At 52.1% G+C, this 19,022-nt stretch overlaps 1 protein-coding gene across 2 annotated transcripts in view; it reads right to left on the reverse strand.

Moving 5' to 3' along the window:
- MROH1 (maestro heat like repeat family member 1) overlaps positions 1 to 19,022 on the reverse strand; it is a 61,155-nt gene that overhangs the window by 24,001 nt on the left and 18,132 nt on the right. The window contains exons 9-26 of one of the 2 annotated variants that reach the window (XM_062570729.1): positions 18,585 to 18,677; positions 16,603 to 16,681; positions 14,989 to 15,102; positions 14,525 to 14,598; positions 13,740 to 13,859; positions 12,373 to 12,483; positions 11,915 to 12,059; positions 11,747 to 11,787; positions 10,960 to 11,101; positions 10,334 to 10,386; positions 9,326 to 9,433; positions 8,398 to 8,517; positions 6,031 to 6,153; positions 4,692 to 4,838; positions 4,407 to 4,433; positions 2,347 to 2,469; positions 1,655 to 1,734; positions 967 to 1,102 (exon numbers count right to left, since the gene is read on the reverse strand). In XM_062570729.1, the coding sequence (XP_062426713.1) occupies positions 967 to 1,102; positions 1,655 to 1,734; positions 2,347 to 2,469; positions 4,407 to 4,433; positions 4,692 to 4,838; positions 6,031 to 6,153; positions 8,398 to 8,517; positions 9,326 to 9,433; positions 10,334 to 10,386; positions 10,960 to 11,101; positions 11,747 to 11,787; positions 11,915 to 12,059; positions 12,373 to 12,483; positions 13,740 to 13,859; positions 14,525 to 14,598; positions 14,989 to 15,102; positions 16,603 to 16,681; positions 18,585 to 18,677 (1,836 nt within the window). The remainder of the gene's footprint in view (positions 1 to 966; positions 1,103 to 1,654; positions 1,735 to 2,346; positions 2,470 to 4,406; positions 4,434 to 4,691; positions 4,839 to 6,030; positions 6,154 to 8,397; positions 8,518 to 9,325; positions 9,434 to 10,333; positions 10,387 to 10,959; positions 11,102 to 11,746; positions 11,788 to 11,914; positions 12,060 to 12,372; positions 12,484 to 13,739; positions 13,860 to 14,524; positions 14,599 to 14,988; positions 15,103 to 16,602; positions 16,682 to 18,584; positions 18,678 to 19,022) is intronic. The other variant, XM_062570730.1, reaches the window with a different exon arrangement.

A 19,022-nucleotide genomic window follows, 5' to 3' on the forward strand; every position in this document is an offset into this window, starting at 1 on the left:
GCAGCTAGCCCCAAAACCAAGCAGGCTAGCTTCCATGCAGACTATCCATAAGGGAATTTGGTGCATCTCCCACTTGGGGATAAGGGACAGCAAGCCCAGAGTCCTTTGAAGATGTTCACAATGCCCTTTCAGTACTTATTTTGGGATAAATTAAAAAAAAAAAAAAAGAATGTACAAAGCTTCCCAGAATGGAATACAAGGAAAAAAGGATTATTAATGTGAGTTTTTAGGCCAAGTGCCTGCAAATGTTAACAGAGGATCATCACAGCCCCAACTCCTGCTTCACAGCTCTCCTTGAAGGGATAGCAGTAGCAGCAGGCTGTACTGCCGAGTACAAGGCTGTTCTGAAACCACCCAGCAGCTGCAACAACTTCATTAGCAGCATGTTATTTTCATTCATTAAGCACTCAACCACAACTGAGAAGCAGCTGCAGCCTTTCAAAAGATGGTTATGTAAAGGCCCCTTCTACCCTGCAGGGCTTCCAGGATCATTTGATTTTTTCTCTAGGGAGTTCATGCTCTTATTAGCAGCATTTGGACTTGCTGATAAGCACATATTTTCTCACTTGCTATCAGTGCACAGAAGGGCCAGGCTTTTTCAACAGATAACTGAGCAGAGGAAATGATTGCAGCTTGCTTCCCTGAGGTGCCCAGCTGAATTAAAAACAGGCCACTCCAGCTGCAGATCTGCTGTTAGGGAACTGTTTGGGCAACAGGACTTGATTGGAATCATGGGACTATGAGCAGACGTCCGCACATTGCCCTAAAATCAGCACCCCAGAGCAGCCGTGGCTACAACCTCCTGCACTGCAAGACAAAGCTGTGTCACACGTCTGGGTCTCGAGTAACCTGACGTGAGCTCGGCATCCGATTTGTGCTGCCGATGCTAGCTCAGAGCAGCACGGCCTCCGAGCAGTGCCGACGCTTCCCTGCTCGCCTCAGCCAGCCAGCGCTTCAATACTCCACCTCTTTGTGGAAGGCATCTGCTACACTTCCATCCCTCTCCTTCACAGAGTCCAGCGGAGGAAGGGCAAGCACACTAGCAAGGCAGGTATCGATCAGCTCCGTCCTGTCTGGGTCACTGAGATGTGGCTCCAGGACACTGATCCGCAGGTTAAGGAAGCAACACAGATGGATCAAGTGCCACAGGAGCGCCTTTCTTATACGGGAGCCGGGAACAGGGATTTTAATATGCATTCCTGCTGACTCAACACCATATTCAGTGGCACCAGCTTTAATGAGAGGCAGGCAGTGTTCTCAGTATCTGTGTCAGGAGCTGTGACGTGCTGAAGTATTTTTAACAGCAGCTCAGAAGTCATCTTTGCATAATTGAGAGTGTAATGCCCTTGGCTCCGTTTTGTATGAAGAACATCTATTGCAGAGCCCAATAAAAGCCGGGCCCGAGAGCAGTTAGTGACAGGCTTGCAGCAAGCAGCGGGGGTGCCTGGCTGGAAGCTGCGCTACCCAGACAGCCTGGTTTTACCGTGTCTGGCAATGCTCTTTTACGGTGCTCCCTGGGGGTAAGGGGGGGCAAGCTCTGCTGTCGGACCCATGGGGCAGACATGGAGTGCAGGTTTGGTTCTACCGGTACATCGGCTCCCCGGGAGCGCTGGAAGCTGCTTTGCCTGCCACCGCGGGCACAGAGGAAGGATACACCAGGTAAGTGCAGGTGACCATTGCCCGCTGACGAACTGGCGTTCGCATCGAGTCCAGTGGTTCTGCTTTTATGAACTCCTAGAGCACGGAATAAGAGGTGACAGTCGTTACGGTCACATCCAGCCTGCTTCCCACTCCAGACACAGGCCAAATGCTTTGCAGCAACTGCCGCCTCATGAAGCCCAGCCTCCCCGGGACAGCAGGCCCACAGCCACTCGTCAGCCCGACATCCCTCGTTTCCACTCTGTGCAGCAATCTCGCACCTAGGACAATGCAGACCAGGAGACAGCACCGTCCCTCAGCGACTGCAGGTCTGCTTTTGCTCCCATGAGGCCATCTTCCCACTGCTCACCTTCCCACTGGGAGGGCACCCACCACAAGCTGGTGTGTCCCCTTTCTCAGGGGAAAGGCTGAGCCCAGACCAAAGGTCCATCCAGCTCAGAATCCTGCTCAAAGCAGAGCCCAGTGGACATGCAGGGATGGAGTCCAGCTGGGCAAGTTCGTGTCAGCCCTTTCCAGAATACCCCTGATCACTGCTCACGGGCTTCCAGAGAGGAAGCAGACACTCCTGTGTTCACCTCTCAGGGACTTGGGTTGGAAACCTTCTTCCTTCCAGTAACAGCACCCATGCCATGTTCCCAACAACCCTCAAGCCAGGCCACCTTCCAGCTTCCCAAAGCATGCTCTTACCACCATCTGGGCCACAAGCTCAGCTTTGCGGGAGAATATGAAATCCCCACATTTCACACCACTGTAGATGGCTTGGCTGATCATGCAGATGCTCCGGATGAGGCACAGCTTCAGAGTCAAGTCCTGAGTACAGAACCCAGAGCAAGAAGTGAAGGGTAGGTTTGCCACACAAGGATAGTTTGCTATCCCACCCAGCTTTGACACCCCCCCCCCCCGAAAACTAGTGCTCAAGCTGAGTACAACAGCTCAGTCCTCTTTCCCGTGCTGTGAGTAGCGTGCAGGCTCAGCTCTCTGCTCCTCATCCAAGTTACAGGCTCTCTGGTGACCAGTGGAGCCAAGAGCATCCCGACCTAACTGGACGCTTCATTGGAGTAGACCAGCTGGACACCAGGAGCTTCACTCAGGTGGCATGTGGAAAGAGGAAAGTGCTGCTGGGCCTAGCTCCTCCCTGGTGAGGCAGCAACCCCAAGCAAGTAAATGCAACTCCAGAAAGCAAAAGCCTGCTCCTCAGAGTTTCTAGGAACTATTCATCTTACAGAGCTCTTGCTCTAGGACAGCCATTACTTCATTGGACATCACAGACTCAGGAGGAGACACCAGTCGCTCCTGGAAGCTGATGGCTTTGCAGGCTGTAACTGGAGCCCTGCTGAGCAGGGCCATCAGCTTGTCACGCTGCCCATTACCGAGGGCTGTGAGCAACCAAGTGCACTGGCACTTGGGGAAAGTTCCCATCTTGCCCTGTTGCAGTGGATTAACAGCCTCCAAAGAGCATGCAATCCCTGCAGTCTCATAGCAGGGCTGCCAGAGGGGTTAGTTGAGAGGGCATTTATTTCTTTAGATCCAGGAAATGGGATAATAACTATTAAGGCCTGTTTATGCTCTTGTATATGCACAAGCTGAGACATGGCCCCTTGCCCCACTTAAAAGCGTTCCTTTCATTCCAGCCCTTGACCACCCTGTTCCCAGGTGAGCCCATAAAGGTGGCCATGGAGCCAGAAGAACATTTTCAAGTGAGAACATCCTGAGTGCTCAGTGGCCAGAAAGACGTTCTGCAGAAGCTGTTAGTACCAACAGGAGCCCAGAAGGAAAATGCATTAGTGGAGTCTGGAGAAGGAGTCTCTTTGGCCTCACAGTTTAACTTCAACTTGACAAATGCCATTTTTGCTGTTTAGCCTTTTAAAAGAGAAAAAAAAAATACAGCCCCCAGTTCCCCCCCGGACAGTAATCTGTGTTTTAATATCTGCCCATTGAATGATTGCTCCAGGGGGAAGCAGGGAAATTAGTTTAGTGTATTTTAGCTGAGCTGTGGATTGTAGCTTGGTCTCTGGAGTCATTAAACTTCCCCAACTAAGTGCACATGCAGGAGGAGACGGGGGGCTGCCTGAAATCTCTCTGTGGGCAGGGGAGACAAGTAGATCACCAAGCACCAGTACTATGTGCTCTGGAGCGGCTCCAAGGAGGGTACTGCAAGCCCTTCACACATTTCCCAAGATTTCTAGGGCAGACACAGCTTGAGGCCAGTTCTTTCTTGCTAGAAGTGCATCCCTGAACCTGGCTCCATACTGGCTCTTTCCCACCTGGCGACTACTCTGCAGAGCTCCTGCTGCCCTGAAAGCTGGAGAGCTCATGGGAAAAGCACATCTTCAGCAGAAGGGGCTCAAAAAGACAGACTCAGGTTTGCCAGCAAGTTATAAGCTCTACCTGGGCCGTAAGGACTTATGTGAGACTTATGCAGCCTCTGGTCAGTTCAGCTCAGCATTTCAACACTATCGCAGTGAGTGACTGAAGCGTATTTTCTCCAATGAATCCTGTTCTACCGGAAAGGCATTCTTCACCTTCCCTCAGCTACAACCTTGACACTCTCAGGTGATCATTCCAGCACTGAGAACCTAACTTTTGAGCTCAGAGCTCTTGCTGCTTCTCTCAAGTCCCCAAGGGCACAGGGTTGCTGCTGTGAGGGCAGCAAGGGAGCTGCTCTCTAGGGGAATCCAGAGTAAGAGGCAGACAGAAACAGGAAGAAAGAGCAGAGAGTAGTTCAGATTTAATGCCTCACACTGTACCTTGGTTTCTACCTTTATTCCCAGAACCTGAACAAGTAAAAAAACAAAAAAACAAAAAAACAAAAAAAAACAAAAAACAAAAAAAAAAAAAAACAAGACAAATTAGCAATGCAGGGGTGAATGACTGCAGAGAATGACTTCCTCCCAAGGCCTGCCCACAGATCCCAGCCAGGGTTTGGTCCAGGACCTTTCAAGCAGAGCTAGCTGCTCCAGCTCTCCCAGGTGTGTCAGGTCACCAGCCAGCTCTCCCTCTCCAGCAAGGACAAGGGCAACCCAACAGCTTACCTTGGTGTTAAAGTACTGGAAGACATTCTTCAGGATGTCTGCTTCAATCCTGGAGAGCACAAGCTCCTTGGGTGCATATACAGCTACATATCCATAGCACAGGATCAGTGTGCTCTTTATCTTCTCCACTTCGTTGTCACTGCGGTCCTGTTACAGCAGATAAGGAAGTTAATTGGGAGAGGCTAGTGGAGCACCCAGGGCTAGCTCTTCCAGCTTCTTAGGAGGCAGGAGGGCCTCTGTTCAGCTGGAAGCATCTCCAGAAGATAGGGGCCCTGATCATGTGGGCTTCAGACCTGTGCTTCCTCTCCCATTGGTGGCAGCAGGTACTTCCAGAGTCCCAGTGGAGCAGCAGGTATGTGAGCTGCATTAACCGCTCATCTCTGGCTGCACATGAGTCCCAATTTGCCATCAAGTATTACTCCTTATAGCCATGTAGGGAAGTTGCTTGAGCCCCATCCTGGCCAGGTTACTTTGGTAGCCTGCTGTTATCTACCCTGCTAGAAAGTAGTGTTCATAGCCCCATTAGCCATTGCTACTGAGGAATTTCACATGCACCATCATCAGAGCAGCTCGTGACAGGCTCCCTCCACATCAAGATCTGCAGGGCAGCTCAGTGCTGCCAGGGAAAGGGCTCCTTTAACGTGTGACAGCCTCCTCACCCAACTCCCAGGCTCTGCATGTCTTTCTGATGCGGCCCAAGGGCTCTTCTGTGCCTGGTGTTCTGCAGCTTTCCATCCATGCCTGCTATGAGCAGGGTGAGCACGTGCCATGGGGCAGCAGCATGGGCCAAGACTGCTCTGCTGCCAGCCCTCTCAAGGGCACACAGCACTAAACCTGTCCTTCACAATCCTAGTTTTAGAGGCTGGAAACTAAAACAGCCATCAGGGTCAGAAAGGCTGGGGAAAGGCTTTTACTGCCAGTGCTCTGGGTGCAAAACATTCCCCTCTTCTGAGGGGTGCATAATGCTGCAATAGTCATGAGGGCATTACTGCCAAACACTAACCCGGGGAAACAGCCAAACCACACTCTGTATCACACCAGGGTCCCCTCAATGGATGCAGAAGCCAAGTTACAGCTTATCCAAGCCCACCCAGCAAGCAGGCAGCTTCACTGGGGTTTGACTCTACTGGAATACAGAGCTGGGAACTAGGATCTCCTTCCAGCAGTGTCTAATGCCAAAAGATCTCTCCAGAGAGGCAGAGGGCATTCCAGCCCCATGCCAAGTACACTGAAGCAGGAAATTAAGTCCTTTCCAGAGGATAACTCCAGCATACATCGTATCTGAGGAAGCCTTCACGTCCCTTTTGCTGCAGGCTGTGCCACAGCAGGGACGCCTCACCTTAAAGATACTAAACAGTCCCACGGATTTCTTGAAGATATCAGACCTAACAAAGTCTTCCAGTTTGGCAAGAGTTTCCTCCAGGTGATTTATTGCACATATCCCAAAGCAGGAAGCAAGTCCCTGGAAGAAGTGGAGAGAACACATTAGCAGAAAGCTATTAATTCAGCAGCCCCAACTGACATTTTAAAAGAGCCTGTTTACTGGTTTAATTCCAGGCACCTGAACTGTACCCAGCTGAGAGCAGTCCTGGCAGTGTTCACCTCTCCCAGATAGGGACATGCCTCCAGGAAATACAGGGCACACTAATGCCCTCCACATCTGGCCAGCACAGCTGGGCCACAGTGCATGGAAACCTCATTGCTCAGGAGGAGCTTTTGCTGCTCAGGTCCTGCGCTACGGGGTCCTTCCACTGCGTGCTCCCCGGCAGTCAGACGCGACCCACAGGAGAAAGGAGTGTGGTCGAGTGCTCCAACTGGAGCCAAGAGCAAAGCAGGCTTAGCAGGTCCTGCCTTTCTGTTAAAACCTCCAGGAGGTCTAGCAAGCCAGGCTGAAACTCCATAAACAGTTTATTCAAGGCAGCCCTTGACAGAGTTGCGTAAACTGGACCAAAGCCAGGCACCATTAGCTTGTGTTTGCACTGCACTTAAACGCAGCTATACACCAGGGTAACATTCGGCACCGGAGCGTTTGAACTGTGCACAAGAGCGCTACGCAGGGCCACGAGCAGAATCCAGCTCAGAAGGCAGCATAAAAGGAAAGTCAAGGGAGAGAGAGCAAGAGCCCTGCCAGGACTCACAGGGAAAGAGTCAGCCCGGAGCAGAGGCAGGACCAGCTGAGGGCTCTCCACAGAAGCACTAGCGCTGTGCACCTCTAGCTTGCTAGAGGAAAAAACTCTAGGACATCCCTAAGAGATGGCTAAACCCTCTTGTAGTCCTGCAGGTCTAGCATGTGCTGAACAAGCTCTTTATTGGCTGATGTGCCAAGGGTTAGGCCAATCTTCCTTGCAGCCTCAACTCCGCTTTGCAACAGGAATACAGAAGCACCAAGGCAACCACATCTGCAGAGCTCAACCCAGACCTTGACTTCCAGGCAGCAAAGTAGGGTCTGAGTTGGCTGTGAAAGTGCTGCAAATCATCAGCCACAAGCAGATAGCCAGAGCAGCCAGACGGTGCACAGAGAGGGCAGGGTAGCACCACCGACTGCTCTAACAGTGACAGCAGCAGGTCTGTGGTGGTATAGTAGGTGTGAGGCTCAGTATAGCACAGCACAGGGAGATGGTCAGAGATGTCACTGTGCTGCCCTGGTGCAGTCAAGAGTGGCTGGGAACAAAGCTGCCCTGGAGAAACTTCTCACTGCCTAAAGATGTTCTAGAGAGCAGGGCAATGGGGGGCACTGCTGCAGAGAGGAAAAGCAGCCCCAGAGTGAGCCCAAGCTGTTGGGCTGGAGCCCAGAGGAGCGTGAAGAGATGGGTCCTCTCCTCTGTGACAGGAACAGGCCATTCCTGGAGGAAGACAATCTGGAACAAGAGCTCCACCTGAGAGGCCCTGGCTAGGCATGCATCTCTGCTCCAGAGACACAAGCCAACACTGCAGCACTGAAATGGGGAAGGTTTTGCAATTCAATTGTGCTAATTTAACAGTTGGCTGTGAAATAACAGCGCTGAACCCATCTGACCATATGGCAAGCCAGGACAGGCAGCCAAGCCAACAGAAAACTCCTGTTTTTTTCCTGTGGCACTGGTTTAACTTCCCAAACCTGCGAGGCCACATGAGCCCCAGCCCAAAAAACACAGCAAGAGCCAAAAGGCCCCTTTCAGCTGCAGCTAGCTGTGCTATCATGCATGTGCAGAGCCTAGCAGGCTCCCAGAAAACAGGACAGTGATGACAGCTCTGCCCACGAGATGGCAACCCAGCAGCAACAGAGCTGGACAGGCCCTCAAACTCATGCATGGCCCAGGCACAGCACTTCTAACCCAGAAACAGGCAGAGTCCTTCCTGGCACCAAAGAATTCCCCCAAGGCAGTAGCTTCATCTGCATGCTCATGACAGGGGAGCAGCACTTCCCACCCCAATCTGGGCCTGCCACTGCTTGCAGCAGCACCCCAGGGTGCCCCCATATCTCATCTGGCTTCAGGGTCCTTCTGCTGTGAGACTGCACTGCAAGCTAGGGGCTGGCTATCCTTATGTTCCAGCTCTGGGCTTGTTCATCCAGACACTGCAGACCTATCTGCAATGAGCCATGCTCCAAGAGGTACAATCTTGGGCTAGGCGCAATAGGACAGGGAAAGGGAAGGTCAGAGTGGCAGGGCTGCTCTCCTGGTGTGTCAGGAGGTCCGTCAGGATGTTCGGCACAACTCCTCCTCACCTCTCGTTCTGCCTCCTCGTGGTATCTGGCCGTTTCGAGGAGCTCCTGAAGTTGCTTTTGCACGAGGTCTTTGCTTATGCATGCCCCAAGTGTTGTTCCGATGCATTTATAGAGGAAGTTCTGGAAGAGCAAGAAAAACAGTACATCCCTGTGAAACCAACACCCAGGTGAGCCCCTGAAGACAGGCTTGGCTAGGTCCCATTTAGACCCCAGGCCTGCTTCAGGAAAGCAGCACATATGCTGTGCAGCTTAAGCACAAAGCTTGCTCCTCGCAGCACCCTGGAGGCCCATGCCCCAGAGGGAAGCTGTAGGACAGAAGTCACACTGCAGAGCAGCATTGTCCAAGGAAGAGCCTGCAGACTGAGCTCAGAGCTGCAGTCAGAAAGTCAGCAGCTCTGTCTTGGAATAAGCTGTTAACCCTAGAGAGGCACCAAGCCAATTTCAGTCACTAGAGACAGGAACAGGTATAATGAAGCCTTTTTTTTCCCCTCTGCAGAGAGAAAGAATCACCAGGAAAGGGGGAGAAATGAGCATAGACTTTCCAACATTGCCTCTACAGTCTCTGGTAACCAGTCAAGCCAGGCTCAGCCCTGCCTGCTCCTGCAGAAGCACCAAAGTCTGCAGCTATCGCCTGCACACTGAAGATCCCTTCCTTTCCGATCCCCTGCAACAAGGTCTCCCTTGTCCTCCATCCTCATGGACTGGGAGCCTTATAGCCTTGCAGCCTGTCCCTGCACCAACACTCTCAGAAACAAGGCCCTTGATTCCTCTTCATCTGCACCAGGTCTTTGTCTGGTTCAGATCACTTCTCTTCAGCTTAATTACAGCCTTTTACAAGTCAGTGCAGTTCTTGGCCAAGTGCTGGCCTCATGAGTGCTGCCAGCCTGTTGAACTCCTACCCCCTTTCCCGGTTCCCCTGTGGGATCACCTTCTCCAGCAGAAAGCCATTGTAACTGTTCAGCTGTTTGCACATCTCCATGCTAAACTGGCAAATCCAAGTGTTATCAGACACAGCTGTCAGCGTCTGCTGGAGGAACTGCAGGAGAAAGAAGCATCATCAGAAGACATCTTAACAGATCTGCTTCTAGCTAAATGAAGAGTCTCAGAAAGGACAGGTAAGAGCAATAGAATAAAGAAAACATGGAGAAGGGATGATATCTGTTCCCTTGGTGTTTTATGCAGCTTGTGTCAGACACGCAAGTTGAGCCTTATCTGGACTGAGTGAATCATAGAATCAGTAAGGTTGGAAGGGACCTCTGGAAATCATCTAGTTCAAACTCCCCACTCAGCAGGGTCACCTAGAGCACGTTAGACAGAGTTGCATCCAGGCGGGCCTTGAATATCTCCAGAGGAGGAGACTCCACAACCTCTCTGGGAATGTGCACCTGCTCGGGATCACCAGAGGCTACCTGGCCTTTCACAGGCTGGACTACATGCCCCACAGCAGATCTTGCTCTCGCCCACTCCAGAAACATGCCTTTTTCCTCAGAGTCAGGTCTTTTCCAAGGCAATCTGCACCTAGATAACACGGCCATCTCCAAGGGAGCAGAATGAACCCTGCCCAGGTTTAATTGCTTCTCCATGCCCTATTTTAAGGTTCTCCAATTAAGTGGGGAGACACCCCTGGGACTGGTGTTCTCTGACCCGCCAGCAAGCGTGAAAGCTCCTTTTAAATTTTCCCTGCAGGAACTGCAAAAAAATCACACACTGCACTAACCTGCATCTTTGTTTCTGAAGCGACAAGAACCAAAAACATGACAGTGAATGACAGTCTTTGACCTAACAGGGTGACTGAAGGCAAATATCTGCCTCTCTCCTGGACCAGCAAAGTCCAACCATGCACACACTGCTGCTGACCTGCATGCTAAGTCCCAACCAGCTCTGGAGTTGATTCTAACTTGCCCTTTCTCTACTCCATAGGCCCAGAAACCCTTACCAGGAGTAGCTTCTCTTCCCATTCCTTCTGGCACAGGGATTTCTCTGTGTTCTCTAGAAGAAAGCACATTTTTACACTTGTTTCTCATCCTCACTGTACTACATGTAGCACAGGTAGAAGTATAGGGCTGACAAGCCAAATTGACTGCTCTCCAAACACACAGCATGCTGTGGGAAACCCATGGTGACATTCATCTTGTGCTTAACACAACAAGCCTAACAACCTGAGACACAAAGGGAGTCCCATTAGGGATCAGTGGCAGCAGAGTAATTAAAGTCCCTAAAATAAGAAGGACTTCTTTAACACCCTCTTAGGGGCTTCAGTGTACTGAGTGTCATAACCTCACATGGCAGCATCTGTTGCTCCAACAGCAGTGAAGCCTCCCTCTCCCCCCACCATACAATCAAACTGGAATGGCCAGGGGGCTCTTGTCCTGGGACAGAGGTGGTCAGACCAGCCTGGTCACCTGCACTCCAGGGCTGCCACCTCCTCATGAGGACAGATAGATATCTGCATCCAGAGTGCTAAGGCTCTCCAGCCCCACACAGGCAAGGTCAGATATGTGTAGTCTGATTCAGGCAAGGTGCTTCCAGCAAAGCTTCTGCTGAGCAGAAGCCTCTTCCTACCTTCGATATACTCCACTAAGGGAGGAATCTTCTTGCTCCAAAGCTGGTCAAGTGCAGGGTGGACACTATAGTGCAATACATTCAACAGGCGCAGGGCTGCTGTCCCCCGGCAGTCTCCTACATACGGCTGCGAAGATACAACCTGAAGATTTTGGGATGGAAGAGAGAGACATCAGTGCAAAGAAAATAATGACCAAGTTGCGAGCAAGAATATGAAACAGAACACAACAATTCAACACTAGAAAGTGACTGGTCTCTACATCTCAACAAAATTATAGCTGCCTCCTTTTGCTCTAGTTGCTGATAGCAGAAGCACTGTCAGGAGAGAGTCTCTCTCCATATCCTGCACTCTTCCCTAGGTGAAGAGGGGAAAGGACATTTCTCACACTTCCACAAAGCAGAGGAACAGTTTTTTCAAAGCCCTATGATAACAGCTTGAAATGTGTGCTAATATAACCCACTTTCAAGGGGGTATCTAGAAAGGAGTCTGTTTTCATAACCTACATGGAGACAGTCTTACATGCAGAGGGAACGGGGATGCACCAAAACCAAGAGGTGTACAGTGCATGACCCAGTTCTGGAGCCAGACAGCTCTCTCTGAGGCAGAGGGAAGAAATGGGGCTGGGTCCAGCTGTTCACCCTACCTATTGGCTGGTGCAGGCTCTGTGCAGCACAGCCTAAGCTGCCCTTTCTCCTACTTCTTAAGGGATGGGGGAGAGATGGGGGTGCTTTCTTCGAATGTGCCAGTCACAAAAGGCAGCAAGAGTTCTGGCACCAGGCCACTTACCAGCAATCTTGTAGTTATAGCATAGGGTGAAGGAAGATTTGCTACAAACAGAAGGAAAAAAAGCATAAGACAGCATCTCTCATTGACAATTCATGGAGCAGACTAGCAGCTGTCTGGTTCCCAAGCTTCCACTCCCCCAGGTCCAGCAGGGGAGATGCCAGTACTAACCATTCAGATCGTAACGGATAAGGGATGCATTTTCTCCCTCCTCTTGCTTCTTCGTGGCCAAATACATGAGGCTCTTGCAGAGGGGAGTCAAAGCATTGGTGAACTGGATTGGAGTCACAAACTCCAACAGGTACGGCCACAGCACCTGCCAGGAAAAGGAGAGGACCTGCATTCACCCATGCTGCTGGCACACAGCACCACAGCAAGAGCTTGGCTGCAATTCAGAGATCCAAAGGTAGAGGAGCCAGGAGATGGCAGGTCAAAGGCACTTCTGCTGACAGGGCAAAGCGCTCGAATCCCCGTGACTGTGGGCGAAAGCGGACATGGCAGACTGGAGTACAGCATGTCACACGGGTGACCTCAGGGCAGCATGGACTCCAGGTGCTCTCTGTGCAGATCGAGGCTCCAGGCCCAGTGCCAACCACCCCAAGCAACAGAGGAGCACCCTGCACACTCACGTTGTTCATCCTGTCGACAGTTGTGCTAAGGAGAAAGAGTGTATTGACGCTGATACTCTGGACACTGTCGCTAGTGAAGTCATCGGCATCTGGCACCTGTTTTTTGAGTTGCTGGAAGAGAGGGAAAGCACAGGTCAGGAGGAATGCTGCAGCCAGCCAACAGCAGCCCATAAGAGCTCGATTACTCCCTCAGCAAACATGTTTCTCCAGCCATCCAGACAGCATGCTTGGCAAATAGCACGCCATCAAGAACAGGCAGAACCACTCGGGCCAGAAGCCTTCTGGTTCAGGGCCTGCCTCCAGCACTCCCTCCAGTCCCCTGTGCTCAGAGGGGCTCCACAGCTCCTGCAGCCCAACCGATCAACCTTTCCCTGCTTGAAGGGAAAGGGATGATCTGGGCACACAGTTGCTTTTAGTCACATCCATGTCCCTCCAGATCCAGCTAGAGGGGCAAGGCTGGGTAGAAGCCAGCCAAATGCTCACACAAGGGAGCCACTCAAACCAAGCAGGTACCAGCCTGCACCCAACCCGACCACTCATGGGGTCAGGGAGCCAGCAAGAGCCAGAGGTTGCACTTGGCACAGCCCTGGTGCTCCAGTTGGTTTCCTCCAGCATCAGCTAGAGATGCAGGGACAGCTGGCGTAACTACTGCCCCACTTCAGCAGCAAGCCTCCACTCCTCTTTGCTCCAGAGGCAGGGGCCCCGACAAGCCATTGAGGGAAGGAAAGGGAGAAAGCTATAGTGCTGCTGTGCAAGGGGGAGCGCTCAAGAGCTGGGATGATGGAGTTGGGCACACAGACATTTTAAGGGCCCGAGGCGGACAGAGAAGCAGGGATAGCCAGTCCTGCCACTCTGGTCCCAAAGCCCAGGGAACCTGCAGAGGGCTCAGGGTTGAGCGTGCAGCACAGCCAGGCCAGAAGGCCAAGACAAAGCAAAGCATGCAGGTGCTGCAGCCTGCCTGCTGCACCTCTAAGGACAGCAGCAGCCCGCAGCCAGATTGCAGAGCTCTGCAGGCTGCGCTGCAAGTCCAGAGACCTGGAGTCTGTAGCTGCCTCCACCATGGATCTGCCCACGCCGGTACTGAAGGGAGCCTGAGACACACACACAGTTACAGGCATGGGCTTGCTGCATTACAGTGGGAGACTTGCCCAGTCCCTCCTGGGTACCTTTCTCTAGGAGTTTTATCCCACCTAGATGTGCTTTCTAGAAAGAGAAAGCAAGTTATTTCATTACTAGGCTCAAGGACAACTTGCCAGCAGCTAGGCCCAGTGAGAACAAGAGCTGGAGAACCAGCCCTCGCCGCAGCGCTGTGCATCAGTCTGGAGACAAGCGCACAACACATCTCCGGTACTCTGCAGGAGCCTTACCGTGTCCGAGGGGAGCGCGCACTGGCGGATGAGGTACTCCAGCATCACCTCGCCCCCGGCCTGCTCCAGGTAGCCGTGGTGAGCCATGGCACTGATCACCTGCACCATGGCCCGCTTCACCTGCGGAGAGAGCGGCGCACAAAGCATCAGTGCCAGCAGGGAGGGGAGAGGCTGGGACCAGGGGAGCTTTTTTTGTCTGCTGCAGGAGCACCCTTATCACAGCTGCCCTTAGCTCCTTCTTCCTCAGTAGAGAGGAACTTTATTACAGGTCCTGCACACATCTGGGGCTCTGCCAGCAGCAGCCAGGCACCACCAGGACAGCAGGCACACCCATCTGCCTGCTCCCTTCCACGAAGGTGTCTGGGGCGGGGGGTCTGACACCAGCCCAAGGCTGCACCGCTCTCTGCACATGGCTAATCTGGCAAAACAACCCTTGTGTTTTGCAAGCAGGATGCACGCTGTGCCTGCAAGCTGAGTCACCAGCAGTGTTGCAGTCCAGCCAGAGTTACAGCTTGTGTTTACACACAGCACTTCAGGCAAGACCATGCTTCACAGCAGTGATGCTCCCTGCCAAAAAGGCCATCTACCTCGGGCACACTCTTTGTAACTTGCTTTCTGCATCTCTGCCCCATGTTAATGAAGCGGCATGCTCTGTCATTAGCAGGAGATACCTTGTGGGCACTGCCAAAGCCCCAGTCAGGAGGCAGAGCAGCAGCAAGAGGCTCAGGACGCCCACACTGGCGGACACAGAGTGCACACAGGCAACGGGCAGAATCTCTGCTTACCTTATTGTTGCTATCTTGCAGAGGAAGCTTCATAGATGCAAGAATAAAAGGCTTTTTAATCTCCATTTGAGAGGCTGAAAAAGAAGAAAGACTCAAGCTCAGTGAAGCTCCAGCACTGTGAAGAACTTGCTGCTCCCAAAGCATCTCCCCTTCCCCAGTGGGGACAGGTTTGTCCCTTGCCTCCCCACATCTGGCTGGACAGCCAGAGACTGGTTTCCTTCCCCCTAGTCTTGCAGCCAAGGATGGATTCATTTTCAACCCCCAGTGCAGCTCTTTATTGCCTGCATAGCGGTAGTAAAGACAGTTTAGGCACAACAGGCCTGCAAGGATCCAATCACACTATAAATTTACTCATGGGAGGCACCCAGAGCCCACCAAGGGGCACAAGGAAGGAAGAAACATCCTTCGAGATCCCTGTCTGGGACCCCAGCCAGTCACATCGCTGCGGTGGCCCCTGTACTTACAGGCGCTGTTGATGATCTGCCTCATGATGAGAAGCGTCCCCACGCGAGTCCTCTCGTTACTGCTCTCCAGCTTCGGGAGCAGGAAGGTCAGCACACGGTCAGGGAATGAACAAGCTGCGGGAGCCCAAATCCACCGTTACAGATGTGCTTCACTCACAGGCTGGTCACAAGTGCCAGTGCCTTAAGTGCTGCCTCAACATTTAGGATGCAGGCACAGCACCTCCTGCGAGGAGGTGTTCTGCCCCAAAAATCCCAATGAGCACCTGTGGGCTGCATGCCTGCGATCCGGGGCAGGGCTTTGCCTGCGACATCAGACAGCGCATCGTTCAGAAAGCACCACTGTTCCTCTCCCCGCTGACTGTGGCGGGCAGTTTCCCAAAGCAGCAGCCAGCTGCAACACAGACCTTATCTGCCCCATCCTGTTGCTCATGCACACTTGCTACTTTAACCTTTCTTGGGCACTTTCAGCACATTTCCTGTGTGCTCCAGGGAGGTGAGGGAGTTTAAATCAAACCTTTCAACAAATACTGCCCCTTCTGTCCAAATATTTCAATTGTTACTGAAACTGGAGCAACGCTCACAGGCATTTGAGAAACACCGTGGCAGAAGAGGGGCTAGTTCAGAGAGGGGGCAGCCTGGAGACTGCTCAGGTGAAGAGGGCAGCAGCTCAAACAACTCAGCTGCAAGTTTCCCATGCTTGCAAAGAAGGATGCTAGCAGTAAAGGGACATCACCCAGCCGTGACTCAGCGGCAGCTTGTCACACTGCTGCTCTTTTCCTGGCAGTTGCGTGCACTTCTGTTCGTGCCATAGGCATTCTGCAAGGAGGGATATTTTGGAGAGCCAGGGCTCCAGCCGCAGAGCTCCACACACAGGCTAGGAATGTGCAAGCTGTTGGCTGCATCTCCCAATATATCCAGCCCGAGTAAAGCAGCCACAAGCAATCTAGCTTTGCAGTAAACCCATATAACACCTGCACAGGATACAGCAGCAGGGAGTAGCAGGATAGGGCTTAAAAAGCTCTGAAGAAACTGAAAACTGAAACCTTTGAAATGGAACCAAGGACCTTTGGAAAGGCCCTCCACGGGAGCGCAGTCAGGTCTGAGCTCATGGGAACTCAAATGGGGTCCAGTTGGCCCCTTGCTCCACTTCAGAAGGGCTGCAGCAAGCAACACTCTCACTGGTCACGGGGCTAGAGCCAGCACAGAAACCATTACCCTTCCCTCCTTGCCACTTCTCCACATGGCTAGCAGATGTCCCACATACTCCCCCAGGGCCAGCTTTGGGGGTTTTGTAGTCCCTCACCCATTCACCACCCAGAACTGCTAGGAGGATACAGGTTGCCTAGAGAAGTTGTGGAGGCTCCATCCTTGGAGATATTAACAGCCATCTGGACACGGTCCTGAGCAACGTGCTCTACATGACCCTGCTTGAGCAGGGGGGTTGAACTAGATGATCTCCAGAGGCCCCTTCCAACCTCAACCATTCTGTGATTCTGAGAAAGGTCCGTGAAACTACCAGGAAAACACCAGCCTCCACAAAACACACACACGCTTCTCAGAGTTTAACCACGTGCACAAGAGGATCCGAGACAACCGCATCATGTCAGCCCTTACCAAGGACAGTGAAGCACCGAAGAACCTCTGTGTGATTTTTAATGGTCAGAGGGATAGATGGATCCGCAGGAGCACAGATCTGTTGGAGAAACACACGGTCAGTGAGTCCACAGCAGGCTGCAGGCCCAGCTCCCCGCACTAGTCCTGTGTCACAGGCAGAAAGGTAGATCTGTGCTCAGCACAGGCAATGTGCCACGACCAAGCATGGATACTGCTCGGGGCTGGCAGATGCGACAGCATCCTCTGACATGGGAGCAAACAGTGGTGCTCCCCACACGCAGGCTCCCTGATGAGCAGCTGGCCTCCACCGTGTGTGCTCAGACCAGCAGCTTAAGTCATGCTGGAGGGTACCTGGGAACTAGATGCCTGTTCAGGAGCTGCTGGCACCTGGATATCATCTCCGATGGCTTTAGTCCCTCCATTATTTAAACACATGCCACTACTCAGTCGGGACCAGCTGGCCATCCCCTTTGAAGCTTCTCTTTTAAGATGACTCAGCCCTTCTGGGTGCTACGAAGATAATTCAAGTTCCTAATTCAATTAAAGAGCTGCACACATGATATTGCAGCAAGGACAATGTACATCTGCCTATTCCGGTCTGCCAAAACAACATTTTAGCCTGCAACTGAGCCAGAGCTGCTTTGCTAAGCTGGTCACATCCTAAAGGCCTAGACCCACAGAGCTACCACATATCACACAAACATAGCTTGCCTGCCAAAGCTGTTATTGAAAAGTAGTTTCTACAAATGGCACCATTATTGCATTTGATGATCATAGATCAATGGACCAACATATGTATTTTAAAGGACAACCTCTCTTCTAGACACTTCCAAGACTCAAAGACTTAAATCATGCTCAATCATGAATGTTTTTAATAGTTTAAAGAGTTTAGCACTGTGACAAATCTCATTTCCCTGCAGAAGAGCACTATGGATGAAGTCTCGTCTTGGCAGCCAGACATCAGGTCCCCATGTGCAATGCACAATCAATGCCCCCTGACTAGTCAATGTCCTAGTTTACTCTTGAAAAAGCAAGCTTTTTAAGAAGTCCACAGATACTGACTTTTTTTTTCCTCCAAGCTTCTCCTTATCTGCATGGCCAGAGCTGCTCTCGCTTCCCAGAAACTTGACTATGCCTGTGACTCCTTCAACATAGCATATAACCAAAGCTTGAGAGTTGGCAAGGACACTGGCGAACAAGAACCTTCTCAGAAGAGAAGCAGAGCCTCCAAGGGGCTCTGCTGTGCTTGCTATGCAGCCAAGTTGGCTGACACACGTAAGGCTGTGTCCAAGGTGAAAGCGTGCAGGAGGCAGGATCCCATCCTGGCTTCCAGTGGGGAACTCCCAGAAACACAAGGAAGTGAGAATAGGAGACTTCAAGGTGATGCTCACCATGGTTGATGACCCATTTGAGGATCATCCCCATGACAAGTCAGGTGCAGGACCTGGTGCTCTCCCAGGTTTGATACTAGGATGGGAGACGCTGGCTGCACCCTGAACAGTCGGAGGAAGCTGTTCTGGGACTTGTGGTGCTCTCCACAGAGCGCAGCACAGAGCCCATTCTAACTAGGATACCAGTCCTCCCAAACCATCTCCCATTACGGGAGCTTCCCCCACTCCACTGGTATGACTGATATCACAGGCCGACACCACGAGAATCCTTGTCCAAGGTTCCTCCTCACAGCTCAGATGAGAGGATTTCTGCACCACTTGCAACTATTCTGTGTAGCACCTTCTTGGCAGTAGCCTGAACTGTTTTTAAGCAAGTCCCTGAATCAGGTCATGCTGGACCAGGACAGAGCTCTAAAGGCTTGAAACTGAAAGAGTTAAAAGAGTTGAACAGGCTGTGTGTCCTATCTCAGGCTGACTCACGGGAAGCCTCGAGCAGTCCAAGCTTACAGCAAATTCCTGTGCTATAGCCCACAAGAAACCGCACACCCCTCTGTCCTCCTGCACAGAGCCACTCACCCCCGAGCCCCTTACCTGGGGGTGCAGGGTGCCCAGCAGAGAGTCCAGCTGCATGTCAAGGCTGCGGCTGCCGATGTTGACAGAAGCTTCCAGGATCTGACAGAGGCTCTGCTCAGCAAGAGATCACTTTGCAGTTAGCATTGGGAAAGGACTCAGGACTCCAAAGGAGGACTGGGATTCAAGTGCTAGGTCAGTGTATGCCAGCTCAAAGGAAAGAAATGACTGCAGGCAAGAGCAGTGATCACAAACCCACCCTGACTACAGCTAGGAGCACAGCACAGCTTCCAGGGCAACACAGCTCAAAGTTCCCAGAAGCTGTCTCTGCCCCAAGATCGAGACACTTGCATGAGACTAGCTACTATTTCCATGAGCAGAGCCATGCTGGCAGATTGCACACAGACCGAGCCATGGCTTGGTGCACAGGCGAGAACAGAGGACCAACCACAGTACCAA

This window comes from Rhea pennata, chromosome 2 (genome assembly GCF_028389875.1).
Source record: "Rhea pennata isolate bPtePen1 chromosome 2, bPtePen1.pri, whole genome shotgun sequence".
Lineage (NCBI taxonomy): Eukaryota > Metazoa > Chordata > Aves > Rheiformes > Rheidae > Rhea > Rhea pennata.